A 22,283-nucleotide genomic window follows, 5' to 3' on the forward strand; every position below is an offset into this window, starting at 1 on the left:
TTTGCCAGGCATAATATATGTTTTTCATATAATAACCTGCTTAATTGCTACAAATACAGTATAAGATACTGATATTATTCCCATTTTACAAATAGCTGAGTCACAGAGAGGTTAAGTAACTTAACCAGGATGACAGCTAGTCAGTGGTGGAACTGGGTTTCAAAAGCAGTCATTTTAGCTCCAGAATCCATTATGAATGACTAAATGGACCTGGCTCCCTTTACCCATGTCTGCACATAGATGCTTAAATACTAAAGGTCACTAATTTTCAAGGCATACATTTTTTTGTAGTTATAATGGATTTTCCTTTTTTCTATATTCTCCTCTCCAGTTATCACTTCAGAAACTTTTAACATTCTATGGCCAAGTAGTAATCTAGGCACCAGGAATATAAAAATAATAGTCCCCACTGCCAAGAAACTCAGAGTCTGATAAGAGAAGATGTAGAGGAAAATAAATGATTGTAATATGGTTGTGATAATTGCAATGATAGAATATGCCCAGAGGGGTAGTACTTAGCCCATTCAGAAAAGGGTAACTCTAACCTGAATTTCAATGGAAAAAATAAGATTTACCCAGGAGAATAGGAATACCAGCCTTCTATCATTTTTTGTCTTTTTTTCCTAATGTAGAATGGGATACAGTTGTTTTCTTAAAACCTTCAGAGTTACCCGTTTACATATTCACATTTTTCAACATGTTGTTCCTTCTCTTCTTTGCTACATTCTATTTCGCTAACTTCCCCACTCTGTTTCTTACTGCACTTTGGACTCCAATGTCTTTTTCTTCTTATTTTTTTCTTAAGTTTATTTCTTCCATGCTACCTAGAAACTCTGTCATATCTAACATAGCAAGAATTTTAATTTATGTTTCTTTAGCCTCCTTTCTTCCTGTTTAGAAGGATGACCAATAAGTATTTAAAACACCCATGGTGAATTGTTTCTGCAGCAAGGAAGATAGATCCTGCTCACTTTTGAGGTCACTGAGATATCAGTTTATTTTTATTCTTCCTGAGTGTCAAGGGGATTATACCCCTGAAACCTCTCCATTAAATCTCTTGAGCCCAATTCAGTGTTTCTCCAGCATGTTGTTTTAAGTGTGCCTGCCTTTTCTATCCTTGGCTCTGGCTTCCAGCATTTACTAGATGTTGGCACTTGGCACAGACTGGTATCTGCTAAATGCCAAGAACAGTCTTCCATGAAAACGTGGAAAAAAAAAAACAAAACAAAACAAAAAAAAAACGTCTACAAGGAAAGGTAGTATATTTGACTCTGGAATCAAACTGAGGTTGAATTTTATCTCTCCATCACCTATTAGCTGGGTAACCTTGAGCAAATTACTTAACCTCTCTGTACCTCAATTTTCTTATTTTGAAAGTGGGCAAATTAGTAGTGACTACCTTAATAGGTTGTTTAGGGGATACAATGAGTTAGTGTCTGTAAAATTGAAGAACATGGGATGCCTAGGTGGCTCAGTGCTTGAGCGTCTGCCTTCAGCTCAGGGCGTGATCCCTGGGTCTGGGATCGAGTCCTGCATTGGGCTCCCTGTGAGGAACCTGTTTCTCCCTCTGCCTATGTCTGCCTCTCTCTGTCTCTCATGAATAAATAAATAAAATATTAAAAAGTAGATAACAAATAAAATTTAAGAATAGTGCTTGGAATAGAGACGAAAAAAGGCAGACATTCAATAAAAGCCTGGGATTCCTGTGTTCTTTGGCCAAGTTTTATTCTTTGACCACATATTTGGCTCCTGAGTTGCTGTGGTTTCTGCCTTAATTGTTCATCAGGGATCTAGTTTTATTCAGTGTGCTTGTTTCCCCCTCTTTATTTTGTGGTTCTCCTCTACTAATCTAGGTGTTTACAATTCTGATTCCTTTTTGTGGTGGAAAATAACTTGGGAGATTGTAAGGGAGACAGTACCTTGTTGTCAGTGATGATTTTATGGCATAATTAGTAGGGGTTTATAATAATAAAATCAGTTCTTGTTTTCTATTAGTGATAGGGATTATTTAAAAGATAAAAAAGTCCTTTCCCCATGCTTATTCTAGTTATGTGTGCTTATTTTAAAAGATAAGAATATTTATAGGAAAGAAACTTAAAAAGTGAAAGTTGTGTTTCCTAAATATTTATTGAATGTCTAATATGTGATGAGATACTGTTAGATGCTAAAATGTAACTGCTCTTAATAGTTTGGTGTATAATGTTACAGCCTGTTTTTAAAGGTCTTTGTAATCATATAAGTAATACTACTTACAGAAATAAAGCTATACTTAAAAATTACTCCTTCGTTTCTTGCTTTTCATCACAAAATAATGTATTTTAGACGGTTTTCATATAGCATATAAAGATCTAGTCAGTTCTTAAGTTACTAGATGATATTCTTTGGAATAGATGTAACTTAGTTAATGCAGCTTTTTTTGTGTGTGTAAGATTTTACTTATTTGAGAGAGAGCGAGCGAGCATTGAGTGGGGTGTGGGACAGAGAGAGAAGCAGATTCCCTACTGAGCAGGGAGCCCAGTGAAGAACTCAATCCCAGGACTCTGGGTCAGGACTTGATCTGAAGGCAGAAGCTTAACTAACTGAGCCACTCACACACCCTTAGGTAATGCAAGTTGTATTGAAGAATTCCTGATAGTTTTCAGTTATTATTACAAGCAGTAATACAATGAAGTCCTTTTACATATATCTTTTTGGCATATGTTTTCCTGGAGAATAAATTTTTAGAAGTGGAGTTGCTGAATCAAATGATGTATTAATTTGGACTCAACATATTTAGAAAGATTACTCTTCTATAAACATCAACTTTCCTACCTGTTTCCCCATATTATTATCAACACTAGGTATAATTATTCTTTATGCTCTCTGCTGTTTTCTGTTGCATTGTTTTAATTTGACAAAAATTATTGAGATAAGACTTTAACATCTTTATTGGCCAGTTATTTTTTATACAACTGTACTATGTTTAGGTCCTTGGGCTATTTTCTGTTGGGTATTTTAGTTTATTGAATATTAAGATCATTTGTCAAATGTTGGAAAAATTTTTTTGTTTTTTTAGTGTATTTTATACCTTCATATAAGCTTTTAATTTTTAGGTAGTCAGATTTCTTAATCTTTCTTATGGCATTTTGGTTTTGTTTCATTCCTTTCCCAGAGAGAATGAGAAGAATCTGAGATTCTCTGTGTCAGCAGTACTTTCTGATTTTTATTATAATCAAGATTAATGATTTGTTTCCTTCTTTTTCCCTTTTCATTGTGTTCTTAGATTTTGGTCTCCATTTTAGCGTATACAATTTCATCAAATACTTTGGAACCTTGGTGTATTATTATTTACTGTGGAGCAAAATAGAATATAAGATGCGACCATCTTGGACCATGCCTAATTGAATCTAATTTATATTATAAGTACTCATACTTGGTACCAGTTTATAAGAAGAGTGATCAGCAGTCCTTTTTGCCTGAAAGATTCTTAAGTTTAACCTTTTTTCGAGTGTTAACTTTTAATAGTGTCCCTTTTCACGCTCAAAAAGTACCTCAGTTTGGATAAAAATTTATAAGGATTATAAGGGATAGTTGTTCACATGGATAGCTTTTAAGAATATTTTGACATTTAAGGCTTAAATTATTTCTGTTTACATTATTCCTCCAATGCTTAGCCATACTTCATTTGCTTTAGCTTTTTAAAAATCTCTCATTTCTATTACTTTCATGTTGAACTTGTTGCAAAATTCACAGAATTGTTAATGTGAGGTATTTCTAGAGCAGTAATGTTAGTGTCTGTCTTCTTGAACTTCATTTTTTTTTTTTTTAATTTTTTTTTTTGAACTTCATTTTTATATCCAGAATAATGTTTACTTTTTTGAACAAAGCATCTGAAATATGTGAAAGCATTTGTCTATGTGTGTGTATATGTTTTGGTTGTACTTTACTAAATGTGTGATAAAATCTTTTTGTGTGAATATGACCAAATCTTTTAACCTGGCCAAATAAACTTTCCTTTATTGTATTGTTTTTTGGTGTTGATGCTATCCAGCAATATGAATTAGTTTATACTTGGATCATTGGCTTTGTAGTATGCTAACTAATACTGTTCTTAATACAGATCCCTGTGGGATTCACTTAATGCCAGTCAGTTCCTATTGTGTTCTAACAACGTTGATAAAACATTGGTCCTTGCTATGAGCCAGACAGATTGTTATCTAGCTTATTTTATCATTCAGATCATACTTCTCCAGACTTTTCTTATATAGTACTGTGTCAAAGTCCTTGTTATGATGTAGATAAATTGTGCCCATTTCCTTTCTCTTCCAGCTCTGTTACCACTTGATTTGTACAGTTTACAGTTACTCATTTTCATCACTGGTTGTAAGCTGTAACTCAACCAATCCTATTCTTTCTAAAACTATTACTTTATATATATTATGGGATATATTATGAAGTTGCCATTTTAAAAGGCCAAATAGTTTAATCTTTCCTTTAGTCAAAAGTATTTGTACTTATGAATATATCTTTAAAACCTTAAAATTAAAAAAAAAAAACCTTAAATTTTTTTCAATATTTTTAGTTTGGTGTTTATATCATTTTATATATATATATATATATACATATATATATTAGCATTATATATTGATATATATCTCACTTGACTTCAGTGCTTATAGGGATCATTAATAAAATACTAATATTTGAGAATATTAATCTGGTGAGTAGAATATCACATAGGAATTTCTAATTGTGTTATCATTGGCTTTAAAATTTTACCCTCTTGGGATAAAGTTATTTATGTATAGGTATTTTCAATTTCATAGTATAGAAATTGTGAATAAGAATTTTCATAAAATGTTTATGCTTTGAGAATATATTTATCTAGGCACTAAAGATAAATTATATTAATGATTTTACTTTTTTTGCAATGGGCATAATATAAACAGAAGTATTGTTTGTTTTATTAGATACATAGTCATGTTTCTTGCTTTATAAGATATAAATGTCAAATATATAATACAGTGTTTGCCATTTTTGTTTTTGTGTTTCTTCTGCAGAGAGTGATAATGAACTCTCAAGTGGAACAGGCGATGTGTCTAAGGATTGTCCTGAGAAGATCCTGTATTCTTGGGGAGAATTGCTAGGAAGATGGTAAACATTTATTTTTCTCATTGAAAATTTTATATTTACATAGTTATTGTTAATTTGTCTTATTAATTAAAATCTATATGTTTATCTTAATATTAGTATTTTAATGTACTTTAAAAACAAAAAAGTTAAAACATAGTTCACAGATATTCTTTATGTTTGGCTGGGTCTTCCATCTAATATGGTTTTACTTAACTTACTTTTGGAAGACACATTTGCTTTATTATTTCATTCAGACATAACATTGCTCAGAGTAGTTAACTCTATGCTTTATTGCCCAAACATGTAAATATCTGTTGTTAAAGGGTTACATTTCTTTTCTCTACTAAGCCTATTACCACAATAAAGGGCTGTAGTGCTTAGAATTATTCATTTCACCACTGACTGATAATAAACTGTAACTCAGTCTGTTTTTTTCTTGTGACTAAAACACTTTACATTTTGGAGTATTTTATCTAGAACTATAAAAAAGGGTACTTTGTTCATATTTACTATATATACTCTGTATTTATTATAGGTAAGTCTTTTAGAGAGGTAATCATGGCTACCATTTGTTAGTAAAATTAAAAAATCTTGTCAAAAAAAAAAGACTGCCATACCAGGATATAGAAACCATACTGTATTATTGACTGTACATATCAAATTACATGCATGCTAGTGGTCTGGGAGAAACTACCAAGTCTGGGCAGAATTTCACACATTTTATACAGTAAGTAAAGTGGAAGAAAGAATAATTAAAACTTTATCTTTTAAAAATAATAAATAAAACTTTATCTTTTTAAGAGACAAATGAATGCTCCTTATTATAATCTCTGGTACACACTCTGAGAGACTCCTGAGTGAATTTAGGAAATATATACTTATAGTTCTGAGAATTGGAAAGCTCATGACTTCTTACTTAGAATCTGGAGAATAGTTTTGTCAGCTTCATGACCAAAGTGTTGAATCTATTATGTTTTCAAGGAGATGCCCTAAGAGTAAGGGAGGGCTAGCTGCTTCCCCTAATTAAACAATGAAACTTTAATCTTATTTATCTCACATATACCACTGTAAAATGAACACATCTCAGAGAGTTTACTTAACTCATTAATTAATGGAAACCAGTAAGATTTTAGAACCAATCAAAATGAGAATTCATTTTAGAGATTTATATTCTTGATAATTCACTTGCATTGTCATGAACAGGATTTTTTTCATTGCTGTGGACAAGAACTTATGCATTGTTATCAATTTTCTACACATCGTCTGTTGAGAGTTGTAAATTTGCCTAGTCAAAGACAAATAAAGGCATACATTTCTGTCATATCATATAATATCTAGAAGCTGATTGACTCATGTACGTGCTGTTCACCTTTCTAAACTTATATGTTTTATGGATTTCATTTAGTGTTATTGCCTCTTTTAAGTGAATAATTTTCATTTTCTATGCCCTGAGTTAAAGTGATTCAACACACTTGTTAAAGGTGATAAGGAAGACTTTATTTAAGGCATAGGTATAGGTATAGGTATCACTGAAATGAGGTCTTTCAGTAGGGGAGAGGGACTGGGCTCAACTCCAAATACAGCAAGGAAAATTACAAATTTATAGCCAAGGAGAGGATGGAGGTCCACAGATGGAAAATTAGAGGAGACATCAGGAGTAAAGGGGTCCTGGCTAAACTGACCTAACAGGATTCTTGCTAAAGGTAGATTAGGTTGATCAGGCATCACCTGAGGATGGTGGAAGATGAGGAACTCAAATATCAAGGATGATCAGATACGGAGGGTGAGGGATCCTGGCTAAACTGACTTTAGTAGGATTCTTGCTAAAATAGAACAATGCAGAGATGAACATGGAAGCTTAAAAATCAGGGCCTATTTGAGAAGAGAGTTCAGGTGAGGCTGAGTAGAGTTTGGTCAAAAAGAATGTTTTTCATTAGTTAATAGAATTTTGGGGCAGCCCCGGTGGCCCAGTGGTTTAGCACTGCCTTCAGCCCAGGGCGTGATCCTGGAGACCTGGGATCGAGTCCCATGTCAGGCTCCTTGCATGGCGCCTGCTTCTCCCGCTGCCTGTGTCTCTGCCTCTCTCTCTCTCTCTCTCTCTCTCTCTCTCTCTCTCTGTCTCTCATGAATAAATAAATTAAAAAAAAAAAAGAATTTTGTAGGACAGTTAGGTGTTGGGAATGGGGAAGGGGTGCTGATCAGAGCAAGAAGATTGTTAAGTCAGAGTCCAGTTGGGAGAACAGAAGCCCTGCCAGCCTTTTCAAATAGAAGGGTATTATTGCAAGAAATTGGTTTCTAGTGTGTTAGCATGCTGAAAGACAGAAAGAGGACATTAAAATAACCCAAGTAGTAGGAAGCAGCAGTATCCTCAGAGGTGGAGAAATAAAATGGAAGAAATATTGTCAGTGAAATATAGGAACTCAGTGGAGATCTCCTGAGGAGCTGATGCAGGGACTTCTGAAGAAGGCTGCCCAGCTGGTTGTTTAGGCTTCTGAGGATACTCAGAGCAGCTAGGGTTTAGAAGGGCCTGGGGAAAAATATCAGAAAAAAAAAAAAGAAAAAAAAAAAAAGAAGAAGAAGAAGGGCCTGTGAAAGGAAGGGTCATTTGGTTAGTTCTTGGATTCTGAAGAGTTACCCAGACCTCTGAGCTGGTGGGGAGACACAATGTGTTTGGTGCTGGTATTTCCTAGAGTACCTGGTGGGTATCAGTAATTATCAGTTGTGGTATAGCTACTACTGGCAAGCAGTCCTTGCTGTTCTACCTTTCGATCGCATGCCATTGTTAACCTAACTTGGAAACTGAGTTTTACAAGGTTATAGGATACAAGGTAGATATGCAAAAATCAATCCTATTTCTATATACCGGCAACGAAAAATTGGAAATAGAAATTTAAAATCATGTAAAAGCACTAGAAAGAGGCATGAAACATTTTGGTAGAAACTGAACAAACTGTTACTAGATCTATACACTCTATACACTGTATCATTTGATATAATGAAAGAAATCAAAGAAGATCTCAGTAAATGGAAAAATAATACCATATTTATAGAATGAAAGTCTCAATATTGTTAAGATTTCCATTCTGCCTGTGGTAGTCTTTGGAATCAATGTAATTTCAATAAACATACTAGTGGAATTGATTGGTAGCAACTGCAAAGCTGATTCTAAAATTCATATAGAAAAGCAAAGTAACTAGAATAGCCAAAACAATTTTAAAAATGAAGAACGAACTTGGGAGACTCATACTACCTGATTTCAGGTACCATAAAGTACCTGATTTCAGCTTACCATCAAGCTACATTATTCAAGACATTATTGATTAAAGGATAGATACATAGATCAAAGGGGCAGAATAGAGAGCCACACAATGTAAATCAACATTTCTCCAGGAAAAACATACAAATGACTAGCCAGCATATGAAAAGATGCTTAACATCATTAGTCATTAGGGGAAGGCAAATCAAACCACAATGAGATACCACTCATTCTTGCAGTTCCTTAAAAGTTTAAATAGAGAGATAAGATATGGCCTAACAATCTCACTCCTGCTAATATGCCCAAGAGAAATGAAAGCATCTGTTTACATAAACGTTTGTACTCAAATGTTCATGATATCATTATTCATAATAACCAAAAAGTGAAACCAATCCAAATGTCCACCAAGTGATGGATAAATAGATATGGTATATACATATGATGAGATATTCAGCAATAAAAATCAAGTACTGGTACATCTATGACATGCATGATCCTTCAGAACATTATGCTATGTGAAAAAAAGCAAATCAGAAAAGAGTAATTGTATGAATTCATTTATGTGAGATATCAAGGATAGGCAAATCTATAGAGACAAAAAGTAGATTAGTGATTGTCCAGAGCTGGAGTGAGGATTTAGGTAAGTGGGGAGTGAATGCTAAGAAGTACAGGGTTTCTTTTTGGGGTAATGCAAATGTTCTAAAATTGGTTGTGCTAGCGGCTATACAAACTGTGTGAATATATTAAAACCATTGAATTAATTAAATGGATGAATCGTATAATGCATTATATCTTGATACAGTTGTATGCAAAAGGAAATACACACATATATGGTCTGTTGATTGTAAATAAAAATTTAATTGAAATTCAATGGAGAAAGGATAATCTTTTTAGCAAATCGTGCTTTAAATTGGATATCTATATGCAAAAATTAAAACAATAAAAACCTTGAGGCACACTTTGCCCTGTAATGAAAATTAGCTCAAAATGAGCCATAGACCTAAGTATAAGAGCTAAAACTATAAGAGCTATAGAAGAAAACATAGGAAATCTTTGTGACCTTTGGTTAGGCAGAGATTTCTTAGATATGATACCAAAGGAATGATGTCTGAAAGAAAAAATTTATAAATTTGACTTCATCAAAACAAAACTTTTGTTCTTCAAAGGACATTCAGAAGAATTGAAAAGCTACACACTGGGAGGAAATATTTGCGAAACATATCTGATAAAAGACTGGTATCCAGACTATAAAAAATTCTCAAAATTCAGTCTTAAAAAGGAAACAAAAAACAACCTCATTTAAAAATAAGCAAAAGTTCTGAACAGCTATTTTACCAAAGAAGATATTTTGGATTACAAATAAACCCATGAAGAAATGCTAAACATTAGTCATTAGGGAAATACCAATTAAATCCACAGTGGGCAGTACTATGCTAGTATACACATATTCAAATGACTGAAATAAAAAAGCAAAAACAACAGCAAAACATCAATAATACCAAGAGCCAGCAAAGATGGCAAAGATACATAGCAACTGCAGCTCTCATGTTTTGCTGGTGGAAATGCAAAATGGTGCAAGTGTTTTGGAAAGTTTGGCATTTTCTTAGAAAGTTGAACACATACTTCTTTTACTACCCAGCAATTCCAATTCCACTCCTATGTATTTATCCAACTGAAATGAAAACCTGTGTACAAAAGTCTACAACATCTTTATTCATAATTACCCCAAACTGGAAACAATCCAGATGCTCTCCAACATGGATCAACTAACTGGTACATACATCCCGTCAATGGAATATCCTGAGCAATTAAAAGAATGAACTACTGATTCATGCAACCACATGATGGATCTCAAATGCATTATGTTAAGTAAAATATATCAGATATGAATCACTTAATACTATACTTACACTTTTTTAAGATTCTAGAAAAGCCAAAACTATCATGATAGAAAATTTATCCGTAGTTTCCAAGAATTGATTGTGGTGGGTGATGTTGACTACAAGAGAGCAGAGGAGAATTTTTGAACTGTCCTATGTTTTGGTTACAGTGATGACCACACACCTGTATGAATTTGTCAAAGCTCACAGAACAAGGTTGAATTTTAAAATCCTAAAAACCCAGAGTATTAATCCTGAGCATTTTAGTTGTTGAAGCACAATGTGCTACTACTACATCAGAAAACAAAAGAAGAAAAAGAGACCAAATGCTTATTTCATATTGTGTAGCACACAGAACACATTAGAACAAGTAATAAATATGAATGAAGGAAGGAAATGGGAAACAAAAAGAAAAACAGGAATGAAATTTATGGCCTATATGTAGAGTAGCTCTTTGAAGTGCATGCTTTTCTTAGGGCAGTGCCTTCATTATCCCTTGTATTCACATTCCGTTCTCTTTACTTTGATTTGTAGTATTTATTGTAGGAATCACTATCTATTCTAACTCTTCAAAGTTATGTCACAAATGCACATGACCTTCTCAAAGTTACTATTGTCTTATAAGCCCTTATCACAGTGCCTGGAATGTAGTGATGCACAACAAATATTTATTGAATGTATTTTTTTTTCAAGATTTTATTTATTCATGAGAGACACAGAGAGTGAGGCAGAGACATAGACAGAGGGAGAAGCAGGCTCCCCATGGGGAGCCTGGTGTGGGACTCGATCCTCGGACTCCAGGATCATGCCCTGAGCCGAAGGCAGACACTGAACCACTGAGCCACCTAGACATCCCTATTGAATATATTTGTGAATGAAAATTCCTGAAGGGACAGATCTCTGTCCCTTCAAGTCTATGAAAATTTTACATAGTTACATTTTGTACTTAATTATTTTTTCTTGTGTAATTTTTTAAATTAAATTGATATACTTGTTAATTATAAGTAGATTCTCTTTTAAAAATATTTTTATTTATTCATGAGAGATGCAGAGAGAGAGAGGCAGAGACATGGGCAGAGGGGGAGCCTGATGCAGGGCTCAATCCTAGGACTCTGTGATCTTGATCTGAGCCAAAGGCAGACACTCAGCCAATGAGCCACCCAGGTGCCCCAGTAGATTCATTTTCATACGACAGTTATGACCGCTTTGTGTCTTGTTCATGTCATGTTATGGTGAGGTTTTTTGACTTAAGCATTTTAAAGGCATCATTCTGGCTCTGAAGTGAAAAACATCATAAGAAAGCAAAGACAGAAGCAGGCAGAATAGTTAGAGGCTATTGTAAATAAACCAAGAGAGAGACGATAATGTCTTATGCCAAGTTAATAGGAAAAAGTGACGTGATCAGATTTCCAATTTAAGACAGAGCTTATAGAATTTGCTTGTGTTTCTTGTGTGGCCTGAGAAAAATAACTGACCAATGTTGCCAAAGTTTTTGGCTTAAACGACTAGGTCTTCCATTTACTTAAATATGAAAGATAAGAGGAAGAAGAACACCTTTGGAGGATTAAATTAAGATTTTGGAGATGTTGAGATGCCTTGTATACATCAAAATAAATGTGTCCTTTAGTCAGTTACATGTAAGATTGAGTTCAAGGTAAAGGTAAGGATGAAAGTAGGAGTTTGGGAGCCATTGGTGTATAGATGATTTTTTTTTTTTTTATAGATGATTTTTAAGGCTGTTAGAATGGGTAAGATTACTTAGGAAGTGAATAGAGAAGTCTTCCAGGGACCAGGCTCTTGTCCGCTCTAGTGTTTGGAGGTTGAAGAGATGAGGATCATGCAAAGAAGTCCAAGAAAATGCAGCCTATGAAGCTAGGAGAAGAAACAAGATAGAAATCAAAGGAATTAAATCTGTCAAGAAGGGAATGATCAGTTGCTGATAGGTCAAGTCAGAGTAAGCCTAAGAATTTTACTTGATCCAGCTTTTCAGATGTCACTGATGACCCTGATGGGAATCTCTCAAGGTAAGAATGAAAGCTTGATTAGACTGTATATAAGATAATCAGCAGGTGTAGAGAACTCTTCAGAGTAGTTTTGCTATAGAAGGATGATAAATAGGGACAAGTTAGGAAATACACGTGGACTGAGCGGTTATTCCAAAAATGAAGATGGTCAACTTAACATGTCATATGTTTTTGGAAATAATCAGGAGAGAAAATTTGATAATGCCAGAGGGAGAGGACTAGTTGCAGGAGAAGTCATTGAATAGGCAATAAGATTTCTTGACTAATGGAGGAGTTGTATTTAGGAGCAGAGATAGTTCATTGTAACAAGAGGAATGGTGGGGCATGGCTACAAATAGCTGACTTAGTCTACTTACTGTGTGCCAGGTAAAGTGCCTGAGCACTTTAGTTGCCTTATTCTAGTTACCACAGCAACCCTCTAAGGTAGGGATTATTATTATCTTTATTGCAGAGATGAGAAACTGAGGTGTAGCTATGTTAGGGAGCTAGTATAAAAATACAAGCAGATAATGGCAGTGAATAACTTGCTCAAGATCCCCAATAGGTAATTTGCTCTAGAGCCAGTGAGTAATTTGCCCACAATCACGCAGTGAGTAAAAGACCATGTCAGGATTTGAATCTAGGTAGTATGGCTCCAGAGCCAGAACTTTTTAAACCAGTGGACAGGTGCCATTTCTGTAATGTGGGCAGGTTAGGTTACTGGATTAGTATTTATTTATTTATCTAAAGATTTTATTTATTTATTTGAGAGAGAGAGATCACAGAGGGAATGGAAGAGGGAGGAACAGACTTGCTGCTGAGCGGGGAGCCCACTGTGGGCCTTGATTCTGGGACCTTGAGATCACAACCTGAGCTGAAGGCAGATGCTTAATAGACTGAACTCCCCCCGGTGCCTTGGATTAGTTTTTATAGAAGTTTTAATGAGAGAGAGAGAGAGAATAAATTAGGAAAATTGATTCCCTTGCCAGCCTTCTAGTATGAATTTAAAGAAAAACCATGAGAATGGCAGGAACATAAATTACTTTGATGACTAAATAAATAGCAAATTGAGAGCTTTGCTGTGTTTATAAAATTCAGGATTTTATAACTTGATATATAACTTATATATATATAACTTGATTGGAACATACGTTTATGAAGCATCATCCTAGGCTCTAGGAGATAAATAAAGACATAGTCCTACCTTTGAGGTTTATAATAAAAAAAGATAGCAATGCATAATCGTAACAGACCACTTTTACAAACTGATATTGTTTCATGTTTCTTTACCATTTTGCTTTTTTTCCCTATAAAATGACAAGTTACTTGATGATTTCATCTAACTGAAAAAAATTCATCTACTCTTTTAGGAACTGTACTAGACTTTGCAGGTTTAAAGATGAATAGGAGGGATGCTTAGGTGGCTCAGCAGTTGAGTGTCTGTCTTCCGCTCAGGGCATGATCCCAGTCCGGGATCGAGTCCCGCATTGGGCTCCGTACAAGGAGCCTGCTTCTCCCTCTGCCTGTGTCTCTGCTTTTCTCTCTGTTTCTCTCATGAATAAATAAATAATATCTTTTAAAAAATAAAGATGAATAGGAGATGATTCCTGCCTCTATGGAATTAGCCATCTTACAGAGGTATATAAATATTTCATCATAATTGTGATGTTATAAATACGCAAAAGTGAGAAAATAATACAGAGTAAAACCTCATTTGCCCACCATCTAACTTCAGTAGTTATCAACACAGTAAAGATGATCCTCAACAAATATTTTAAAGCTAAAAGTGCTATGGTACTTTTTATTATTTAGGAAGAAACTGTAAATAGAGAAACCAGTTGGAGGCATGAGTTGATGAGATCTTACAAACTCATGGGCCTTATAGGCAGAGAAGGTTCCAAATGGGGAAAGGCTTTTGAGGTAGAATTGACAGAGCTTCTGAGCTATAATTCAATGTACATTTTTTTTTAAGAAAAAGAAAACTTGGGATCCCTGGGTGGCGCAGTGGTTTAGCTCCTGCCTTTGGCCCAGGGCGCGATCCTGGAGACCCGGGATCGAATCCCACGTTGGGCTCCCGGTGCATGGAGCCTGCTTCTCCCTCTGCCTGTGTCTCTGCCCCCCCCCCCCCTCTCTCTCTCTGTGTGTGTGTGTGTGTGTGACTATCATAAATAAATAAAAATTTAAAAAAAAGAAAACTTTCTAAATTATATTTTTAGTAGTGGACTTCAAGAAATTTTTTTAAATTTATTTATTTATTTATTTATTTATTTATTTATTTATTTATTTATTTATTTATTTATTTATGATAGTCACACAGAGGCACAGAGGCAGAGATGCTCCATGCACCGGGAGCCCGATGTGGGATTCGATCCCGGGTCTCCAGGATCGCGCCCTGGGCCAAAGGCAGGAGCTAAACCGCTGCGCCACCCAGGGATCCCGACTTCAAGAAATTTATTGAAAGAATCTGAGGAAGCTTTTATTTTTTAAAATTTTATTTGAATTCAATTAATGTATAATGTATTATTAGTTTGAGAGGAGAGTTCAGTGATTCATCAATTGCATGAAACACTCAGTGCTCATTACATCATGTGCCCTCTTTAATGCCCATTGCCCAGTTACTTCATCCCCTCTCATCTTCCCCTCCAGCGACCCTCAATTTATTTCCTATAGTTAAGAGTCTCTTATGGTTTGTCTTCCTCTCTGATTTCATCTTTATTTTTCCCTCCCTTCCCCTATGATCCTCTGTTTTGTTTCTGAAATTTCACATTTGAATGAAATCATGTGATAATTTGTCTTTCTCTGATTGACTTATTTTGCATATCATATTACCCTCTAGTTCCATCCACATTGTTGTAAAATGGTAAGATTTTTTTTTTATAGCTGAGTAATATTTCATTGTATTTGTATACCACATCTTTATCCATTCGTCTGTCGATGGACATCTGGGCTCTTTCCATAGTTTGGCTATTGTGAACATTGCTATAAACATTAGGGTACAGGAGCCCCTTTGGATCACTACGCAAGGAAACTATTTTAAACAACTAATATAACTGATTTTTTGACTTTTACAGAACTTGCTGCATCTTCTACAAATCAAATGTTTTTATTTGGCTCATTATTGCAGTTGTGTCATTGTAATTCATATGTATAAAAAGGGTAAACTTTGTCTAATTGAGAGAAGTTTATATCTGTTATACAAAGATTGTTAAGTTTTAATTGCTCTTGGAATATCTTTTTTATTTTTATTTTTTAAATATTTTATTTATTTATTCATGAGAGACACAGAGACAGAGACATAGGCAGAGGGAGAAGCAGGCTCCCTGCAGGGAGTCCGATGTAGGACTTGATGTGGGCCTTGATCCCGGGACTCCAGGATCACGCCCTGAGCCAAAGGCAGGTGCTTAACCACTGAGCAACCCAGGCATCCCTGGAATATCTTTTAAAACATTAGTGTTCTTTACGTTTAGAAGCTTTCAGTGAGTCTTAGCAATACTAGTTAGGTACTTACATGAAGTTATTTTTGTGATTTATTTAGGTAAAGCACCTGTTGTGTAAAGTACTACAGTTTTGCTTGGGGGACATTTTTCTTTAAAGTGAGGAGACTGTATTCTTAATAAACTTTTAACTAAAATATAGTTGAAAGTATTTTGAACTTACTTTACAACAGGTAGGTCACTATATTGAAATAAAGTGAAACCTTTATAGATAAAATCAGAATTCAGTTAATTAAATATACCATGAGAAAGATGTAAAGGGAAAAAATTTAACACTAATTTGAAATTATCAGAAAGAAATAAAGATAGTAATGGAAAGAAAGCTAAAAACAGTAGTGTAAAAAGAACAGTAGTGGATGTCTGTTATATGAGACTGTACTTAAAGTGTCTTGAAGAAATAATTGCAAGAAAAAAGTGAATGAGCTAGAATTAGGGAAGAGAGCCAGGGGCGGGGAGAGAGGAAGAGAGGAGACATCTGTGATGGGAAGACTTGGAAAATCCTAGCTGGCAAATGGTAGCAAGATTTCTGTCACATGTTAAATATATTTATAATAGTAGTACAGATGACTTGAATATTAAATTATTTAGGGAATTTTAAGGAATTGGGCGGAACTACTTCTGGATACCTGCTTCTGGTTCTGAAATTGTCTGGAAGCTGTTGAGATTTTTGAAAACTGGAAAAACAGAGTGCCGACTCTGAAAACTTAGGTATAAAGGTCAGATTTTGTAAAAGGAAGATTTCCTAACCAGAAAAATTAAGGAACATCTGAGGTAAAAATTAGGTATTGGTTTATTGAATCAAACCATCTTCAAACTTTTCATTCTCTTTTATTAGTATATCAGAAAATTGATACATATTTAGTAGGCACTTTGATGTGTTCTTCATGGCTATACTTTCTAAAGTGGGCAAGTGTGGTCTCTCAGCCTAACCAAGCATCAACAAACTGCTTGGAGAACAAAATGAAATATAAGCTCAGAATCAACCTGAAAGGTTAGAATCACTAAGGAGGAATATTTATAGCTTTCTTCCTTTTCACATTAACATATAATGTTTCATTTTTTTCAACTGAAAAAAAATCTTGCTTTCCCTCCATGCCAGTATGTGCTCTTAATCTTCAGAATGACCTTTAATCTGTCTTTTTTCTTGAAGTTTTTTTTCTTTTTCTTTTTTTTAAAGACTTTATGTGAGAGAGGGGGAGTGAGGGTGCGGGGTGGGTCAGGGAGGGGCAGAGAGAGAGGGAGAAGCGCATTCCCTGCTGAGCAGGGGACCCTGGGATCATGACCTGAGCCGAAGGCAGATGCTTAACCAACTGAGCTACTAGGCATCCCTTTTGAAATTTTTCTTAGTGTAGCTTGTTTAAGTAAGAACTAGGTTTACATATTTAGATATTCTCACTGTTGGGGGAAGGAGAAATCTCTTGTCTTTTAGTTTCAGTTCTAGCTGTTCCTCTTCCTGAGAGAATGTTTTAAAATGGGTCAAGCTGCTTCCCTCACGTTCTCCTGTCTCCCAGCCACCTACTTCTACCTCCCTTCTGTCAAAATTGCCCTAATTCCATCAGTGACCACTCAATGTCATTCAGTGGCTTTTCTTCTCATCTCTTGATTTCTCTGCTGTTTCTGTTAGAAGTGATACTTTCCCTTTGAAATTCTCTCTCAACAGGTTTGGAAATAGAAAAAGTCCTCATATGCTTAGGTAGTTTCAAGAAAGATGCCTCTTTTGAAGGTAACTAGATGAATACATGGCAGCTCTATGATCTTATTAAAATCGGTGAGAATGTTTGCCTTTAAAAAAACGGTTTTTTTTTTTTTTTTTGCTTAGCCTTAGTAGTTGATCATACTAATTTAATTTTATAAATCTGTTCACTCATTTGTCTAAAATATATTGAATGCCTTCTATGTGCTAGGCACTGTTCTAAATACTTGGGGTGCAAGAGTAAAGAAGACAGAGATTCTTGCACTTGTGGAGTTTATATTTATGTATTAGAAAATACCTCCTTACTATATATCTTCTACATGTGTGAATCTTTTTTTTATTTTTTTTTATTTTTTTTTATTTATTTTTTTTTTTTATGATAGAGAGGGAGAGAGAGAGAAAGAGAGGCAGAGACACAGGCAGAGAGATTAGCAGGCTCCATGCACCGGGAGCCCGACGTGGGATTCGATCCCGGGTCTCCAGGATCGCGCCCTGGGCCAAAGGCAGGCGCTAAACCGATGCGCCACCCAGGGATCCCCTACATGTGTGAATCTTTAAATAATTATATATCTCTTGTTTCCAGTGCATGGTTCAGCACATGTAATAACTAGTTGCTTATTTCTAGATCTCTTGATAGCTGCAGTTAATGTTTTATTAAAACAGTGGTCATATGTAGTTATTAATAGGCAGTTTTATCAGAAATATTGAAAGCAATGACTGTATCCATAAATTGCTGTTTCCTTTGGGTCCTCACTGGTCATAGATGTATACTAGTAGTATTTAGCTTACTATCCCTTTGTGCTCCTTATTAAGTACTAGGGTGCTGTATGCAATATAATTACTGTATCATTACCAGGGTAATCAGTAAATTAAAGCTATTAATCATGTAGTATTATGAATGACCTAGTTCTTTTTAAATGTCAGTCTATGAAGATAAATAGAGCCTAGGTTTTTAAATAGGAGAAAATATTTTTTTTTCATAATGCTTGGATAGATAGATAGCTGAGGGTAAGCTAGAAACTGAACGTTGTTTGAGTTGAATCATACTGTGGTAAAATATTCATTAGGGGTGTGTGTATGCATGTGTAGGAAAATATATTCCAAATATAAAATCATATAAATCATTATACAAAATGATCTGAGCCAACATAATATTCAATGAAGCTATTTGCCAGCAGTATTGGAAATATATCATAGAAGGACAAGTGAATGTTAGCAAATTGTTGCGAGGTCCAGGTTGAATAAAATTGGTGGCAGTGGAGATAGAAGCACATGGAATTTGGAAAAGTTGGGAAAAAATACATTAGGTTTGTTGATGGTTTACTATAGGGCAGAGAGTAATGTCAACTCCCAGGTTTCCAATTTGAATAGATTGTGGTGACAATCATTGAGGTGAGGTACCCTGGAGAACAAGGTTTAGGAAAAAAATATGGATTGAGATTTGGACATGTTGATTTTGAAGTGCCTTTGAGCCTCTGGAGCTCCAAAGACATGTGTATGCGTGAGAACGCTCAGAGACAAGAATGCCATAAGAAGTTGATCACTGAGAAAAGTGTAGAGAGAACACTCAGAGCACTTGGGAGGTTCACAGAGGAGAAACAACAGCAGTGGGGTCTGGGAAGGGGAAGGGAGAGGGCTTTGTCAGTGAAGCCAAAGGAAACAAAGTGGTCCATAGTGTGAAAGGATTGAAAAATGACCCTTGAACTTAGTGGCATGGAGAGAGGTCATGTATTACTTCAGTGAAAACTAAGGAGAGATGAAGAAGCCATGTTGAGCTGAGTTGAGGAATGAGTGGGAGAGGAGGAAAGAGAGATAATGACTCTCTAACAACTCTTGAGAAATTTCTTGCAAGGTAGGAGACAGTATGATAGCCAGAGGGTTATGTGAGGTTGAGGAAAGGTTTTTCTTACATGAGAGGTATGTATTGGAGTTTTATTTTTTAAAAGATTATATTTATTTATTCATGAGAGAGACAGAGAGAGAGAGAGAGGCAGGGGGAGAAGCAGGCTCCATGCAGGGAGTACGACTCGATCCCGGATCTGCAGGATCAGGCCCTGGGCTGAAGGCGGCGCTAAACCGCTGAGCCACCCGGGCTACCCTGTATTGGAGTTTTAATAGCTGTGGTAGTAAAAAGCGATAACGTAGTGATCTCTATATAATGTGTAGCATGTGATATATTTAATTACTTTGCTATTCCCTTATATGAGACTTAAAATTCAGAATATTTTGCATTTAATTTCAGAGAAAATGACCTTTATACACTCGTGTTTTTAGTTAACTCAGTTTTTTACCCTAAGAGGATAGAAACTCAGCTACCCTCAAGCCACATGTATTTTTTTCTATTCAAAAGTATAATCAGAACCAAATAAATTGTGAGAAAGATCATTTTATATGACTTATCCTGGCTCTTTTGTGACATAATATTCTTTTACTAATCTTAAACTCAGTTGGCTGGTGAAGAAGAGGCAGTTGGAAAGAGGTTACACGTGTCACATAGCTTGCTCAGGTGTAAGTCTTCTTGAGAATATCTTACCACATTTTGTGAAGCATATTTAGCTTTATTTTTACAAATTAAATTTATACTTTAAAAACATGAAAGAAATTTAAAGAATTGAAATGACTTTTTTGGTGTGTGATTATAAAAGAATTTAAGTTGTAAATTAATTGTAAATTTAAGTTGTATATCATTGTAAATATTTCAAACAGTATAGGAAAATAAAAGAAATTATTTTCCTCTTAATTCTATTGCACACATTTATTGGAGTATATTCTTCTGTATTCTTTTCCTATGCAGGTTGAAATCAGGTTTCAAAATAGTATGTGTTAGAGAAAAAGAGGAGCAAGAGAGGGAAGGAGAAAGAATGAATATGTATTTAAAATAATACTATATATAAAATTTTGAGAGAGGGAGAGAGAATGTATATTTAAAATTATACCATATATGCTGTTTTGAAACTTCCTTTTTTTTACTTACCAGCATAACTTTGTTCCCTAATGTGCAACAGCATCTTAAATCACATAAGATCTCCCTCCTTTTATTTAATTTTACTCCAAGCTAATCAGTATGGGCAGTTCAGATTCTCTAACTCAACAATATAAAAGTTGAGGCTGAAAGAAAGCAGAATAGATAAAAACTTGATGGTTTTTAAAAAATATTAATGGGATGAGTTTACTTGAGCTTTTGAGTTATGGAAAGTACAACAGTTCTTCCAAAATGGCCAGATGATGACTGAATGGGAAAGGAATGGAACATATTTTCAGAAGAACGGTCTGCCAAAACTGAGATCTGGGCTGGAGATGGAAGAGTGTATATAAGCTAGAGAAAGTTGATGAAGTAGATGAGAGGGCAATTTTAGAAAATAGACATATTGATTCTCTGACTTTTAGGGCTAAATCTGGAAACCAAAGCGTGAATGTTGGGTCAAACCAGAGTACATCATCAATGTTTGGAGTCCAGGTGGTAATACCAAGGTCAGCTCTAAGCATATAAAACTGGCTAACAAATACAAGTAGACATAAAATCTGAGCAAAGAGACATAAAAGACAGCTCCCAGGTTCAAGTTAGGCACCAGGAAAATGTTGAGGAATGGAATTTATACTCACAAGACTGGGAACTTGTTAAGTTGTGCAGATTATTGTAGTCGTATACTTACCATGTCATCATTGACTTAATGGCAAAAAATACTTGCCTGTGTTTTATTTCTAAACACCCTTGGAAATGGGTATGGTTAATAAGTCTATGCTATTCTCCTAGAAAAGTGGAGTTGTATATGTTGTATAAGTTTTGAGGGAAAGGTCTAGGTCCTTCTTTTAGGGAGTACTTTGGGTCAGGATGTAGGGGTATAGTCAAGACATGATAAGTCTGTGATCCACTTTCAGCTTCCCATTCCCCTATTCCTTGTCATTCTCATGCCATTAACCAACTTGTCCTATGTTCATGTCAGGGGATTCAGATGGTTCTTTTTATGCCTTGAAATGCTTCCAAGAAATATATAATTAACGCACTCATTATGATGAATAAGTTCATAAGTTCCAGGATATCACCGAGCTACTGATGTATCTCATGCTCTCCTCCCCAGTTTTTCCCTCAACCCAGGCTTACATTTTTATGTAAATTTATTAATGTTCTTTCCATAACAGCAGCAGTTCAGCAGTGGTGAAGGGAGTATGAATGGTTTGTTTTCTTGTTTTCTTAGGCACAGTAACCTTGGTGCACGACCAAAGGGGCTCTCCACTCTAGTGAAGAGTGGAGTCCCTGAAGCACTGAGGGCAGAGGTATGGCAGTTATTAGCAGGTTGCCATGACAACCAGGCAATGCTGGATAGATATCGCCTTCTTATCACAAAGGTAGGAAGCTTTTTTCATATTCTTCTCATTGGACAGCATATTAAATACTGTTTTCATAGCTGCAATAAGTCATAAATGTTTTAAACTTCTTTAAAAACTGTATTGTTGTGCAGTGAATGGTTCTGCCTTTTGTTCTGAGCACTTGTTGGATAGTGTAGAACAGTGACTTCACTTTCATTTTTTTTGTTGTTGAAGTGAAAGATATTTATATTTCAGGTGTTTTCAATTAACCTTATTGTATAAGATTTATATACAGTTATATTTGTATACCATATAATTGTACTCTAGTATAATTTTAAAATCAGATTAACTTAAAATGAAATTAAAAGGCCTTCTGTGCTTATGTAACCATACATGTAAATGATGTAGATAGTTGTTCAGACTCTTATCCTGTCAGGAGCCCCTGGTTCCAATGTAAATACCTGTGCTTATGTCCAAAGAAAGGATTGCAGAGCATATATAAGGGTAATCCTCAGGCCTAGAGTCTCCTCCTAGGTC

The 22,283-nt window shown here is 35.1% G+C and overlaps 1 protein-coding gene across 6 annotated transcripts in view; it reads left to right on the forward strand.

Annotated features, from left to right (window-relative positions):
- Positions 1-22,283, forward strand: part of RABGAP1L (RAB GTPase activating protein 1 like) — a 737,000-nt gene that overhangs the window by 195,383 nt on the left and 519,334 nt on the right. For all 6 annotated transcript variants that reach the window (XM_041753512.1, XM_041753528.1, XM_041753506.1 and 3 more), the window contains 2 exons: positions 5,040-5,133; positions 21,635-21,785. In XM_041753512.1, coding sequence (XP_041609446.1) covers positions 5,040-5,133; positions 21,635-21,785 — 245 coding nt within the window. The remainder of the gene's footprint in view (positions 1-5,039; positions 5,134-21,634; positions 21,786-22,283) is intronic.

This window comes from Vulpes lagopus, chromosome 1 (assembly GCF_018345385.1).
Source record: "Vulpes lagopus strain Blue_001 chromosome 1, ASM1834538v1, whole genome shotgun sequence".
Taxonomy (NCBI): domain Eukaryota; kingdom Metazoa; phylum Chordata; class Mammalia; order Carnivora; family Canidae; genus Vulpes; species Vulpes lagopus.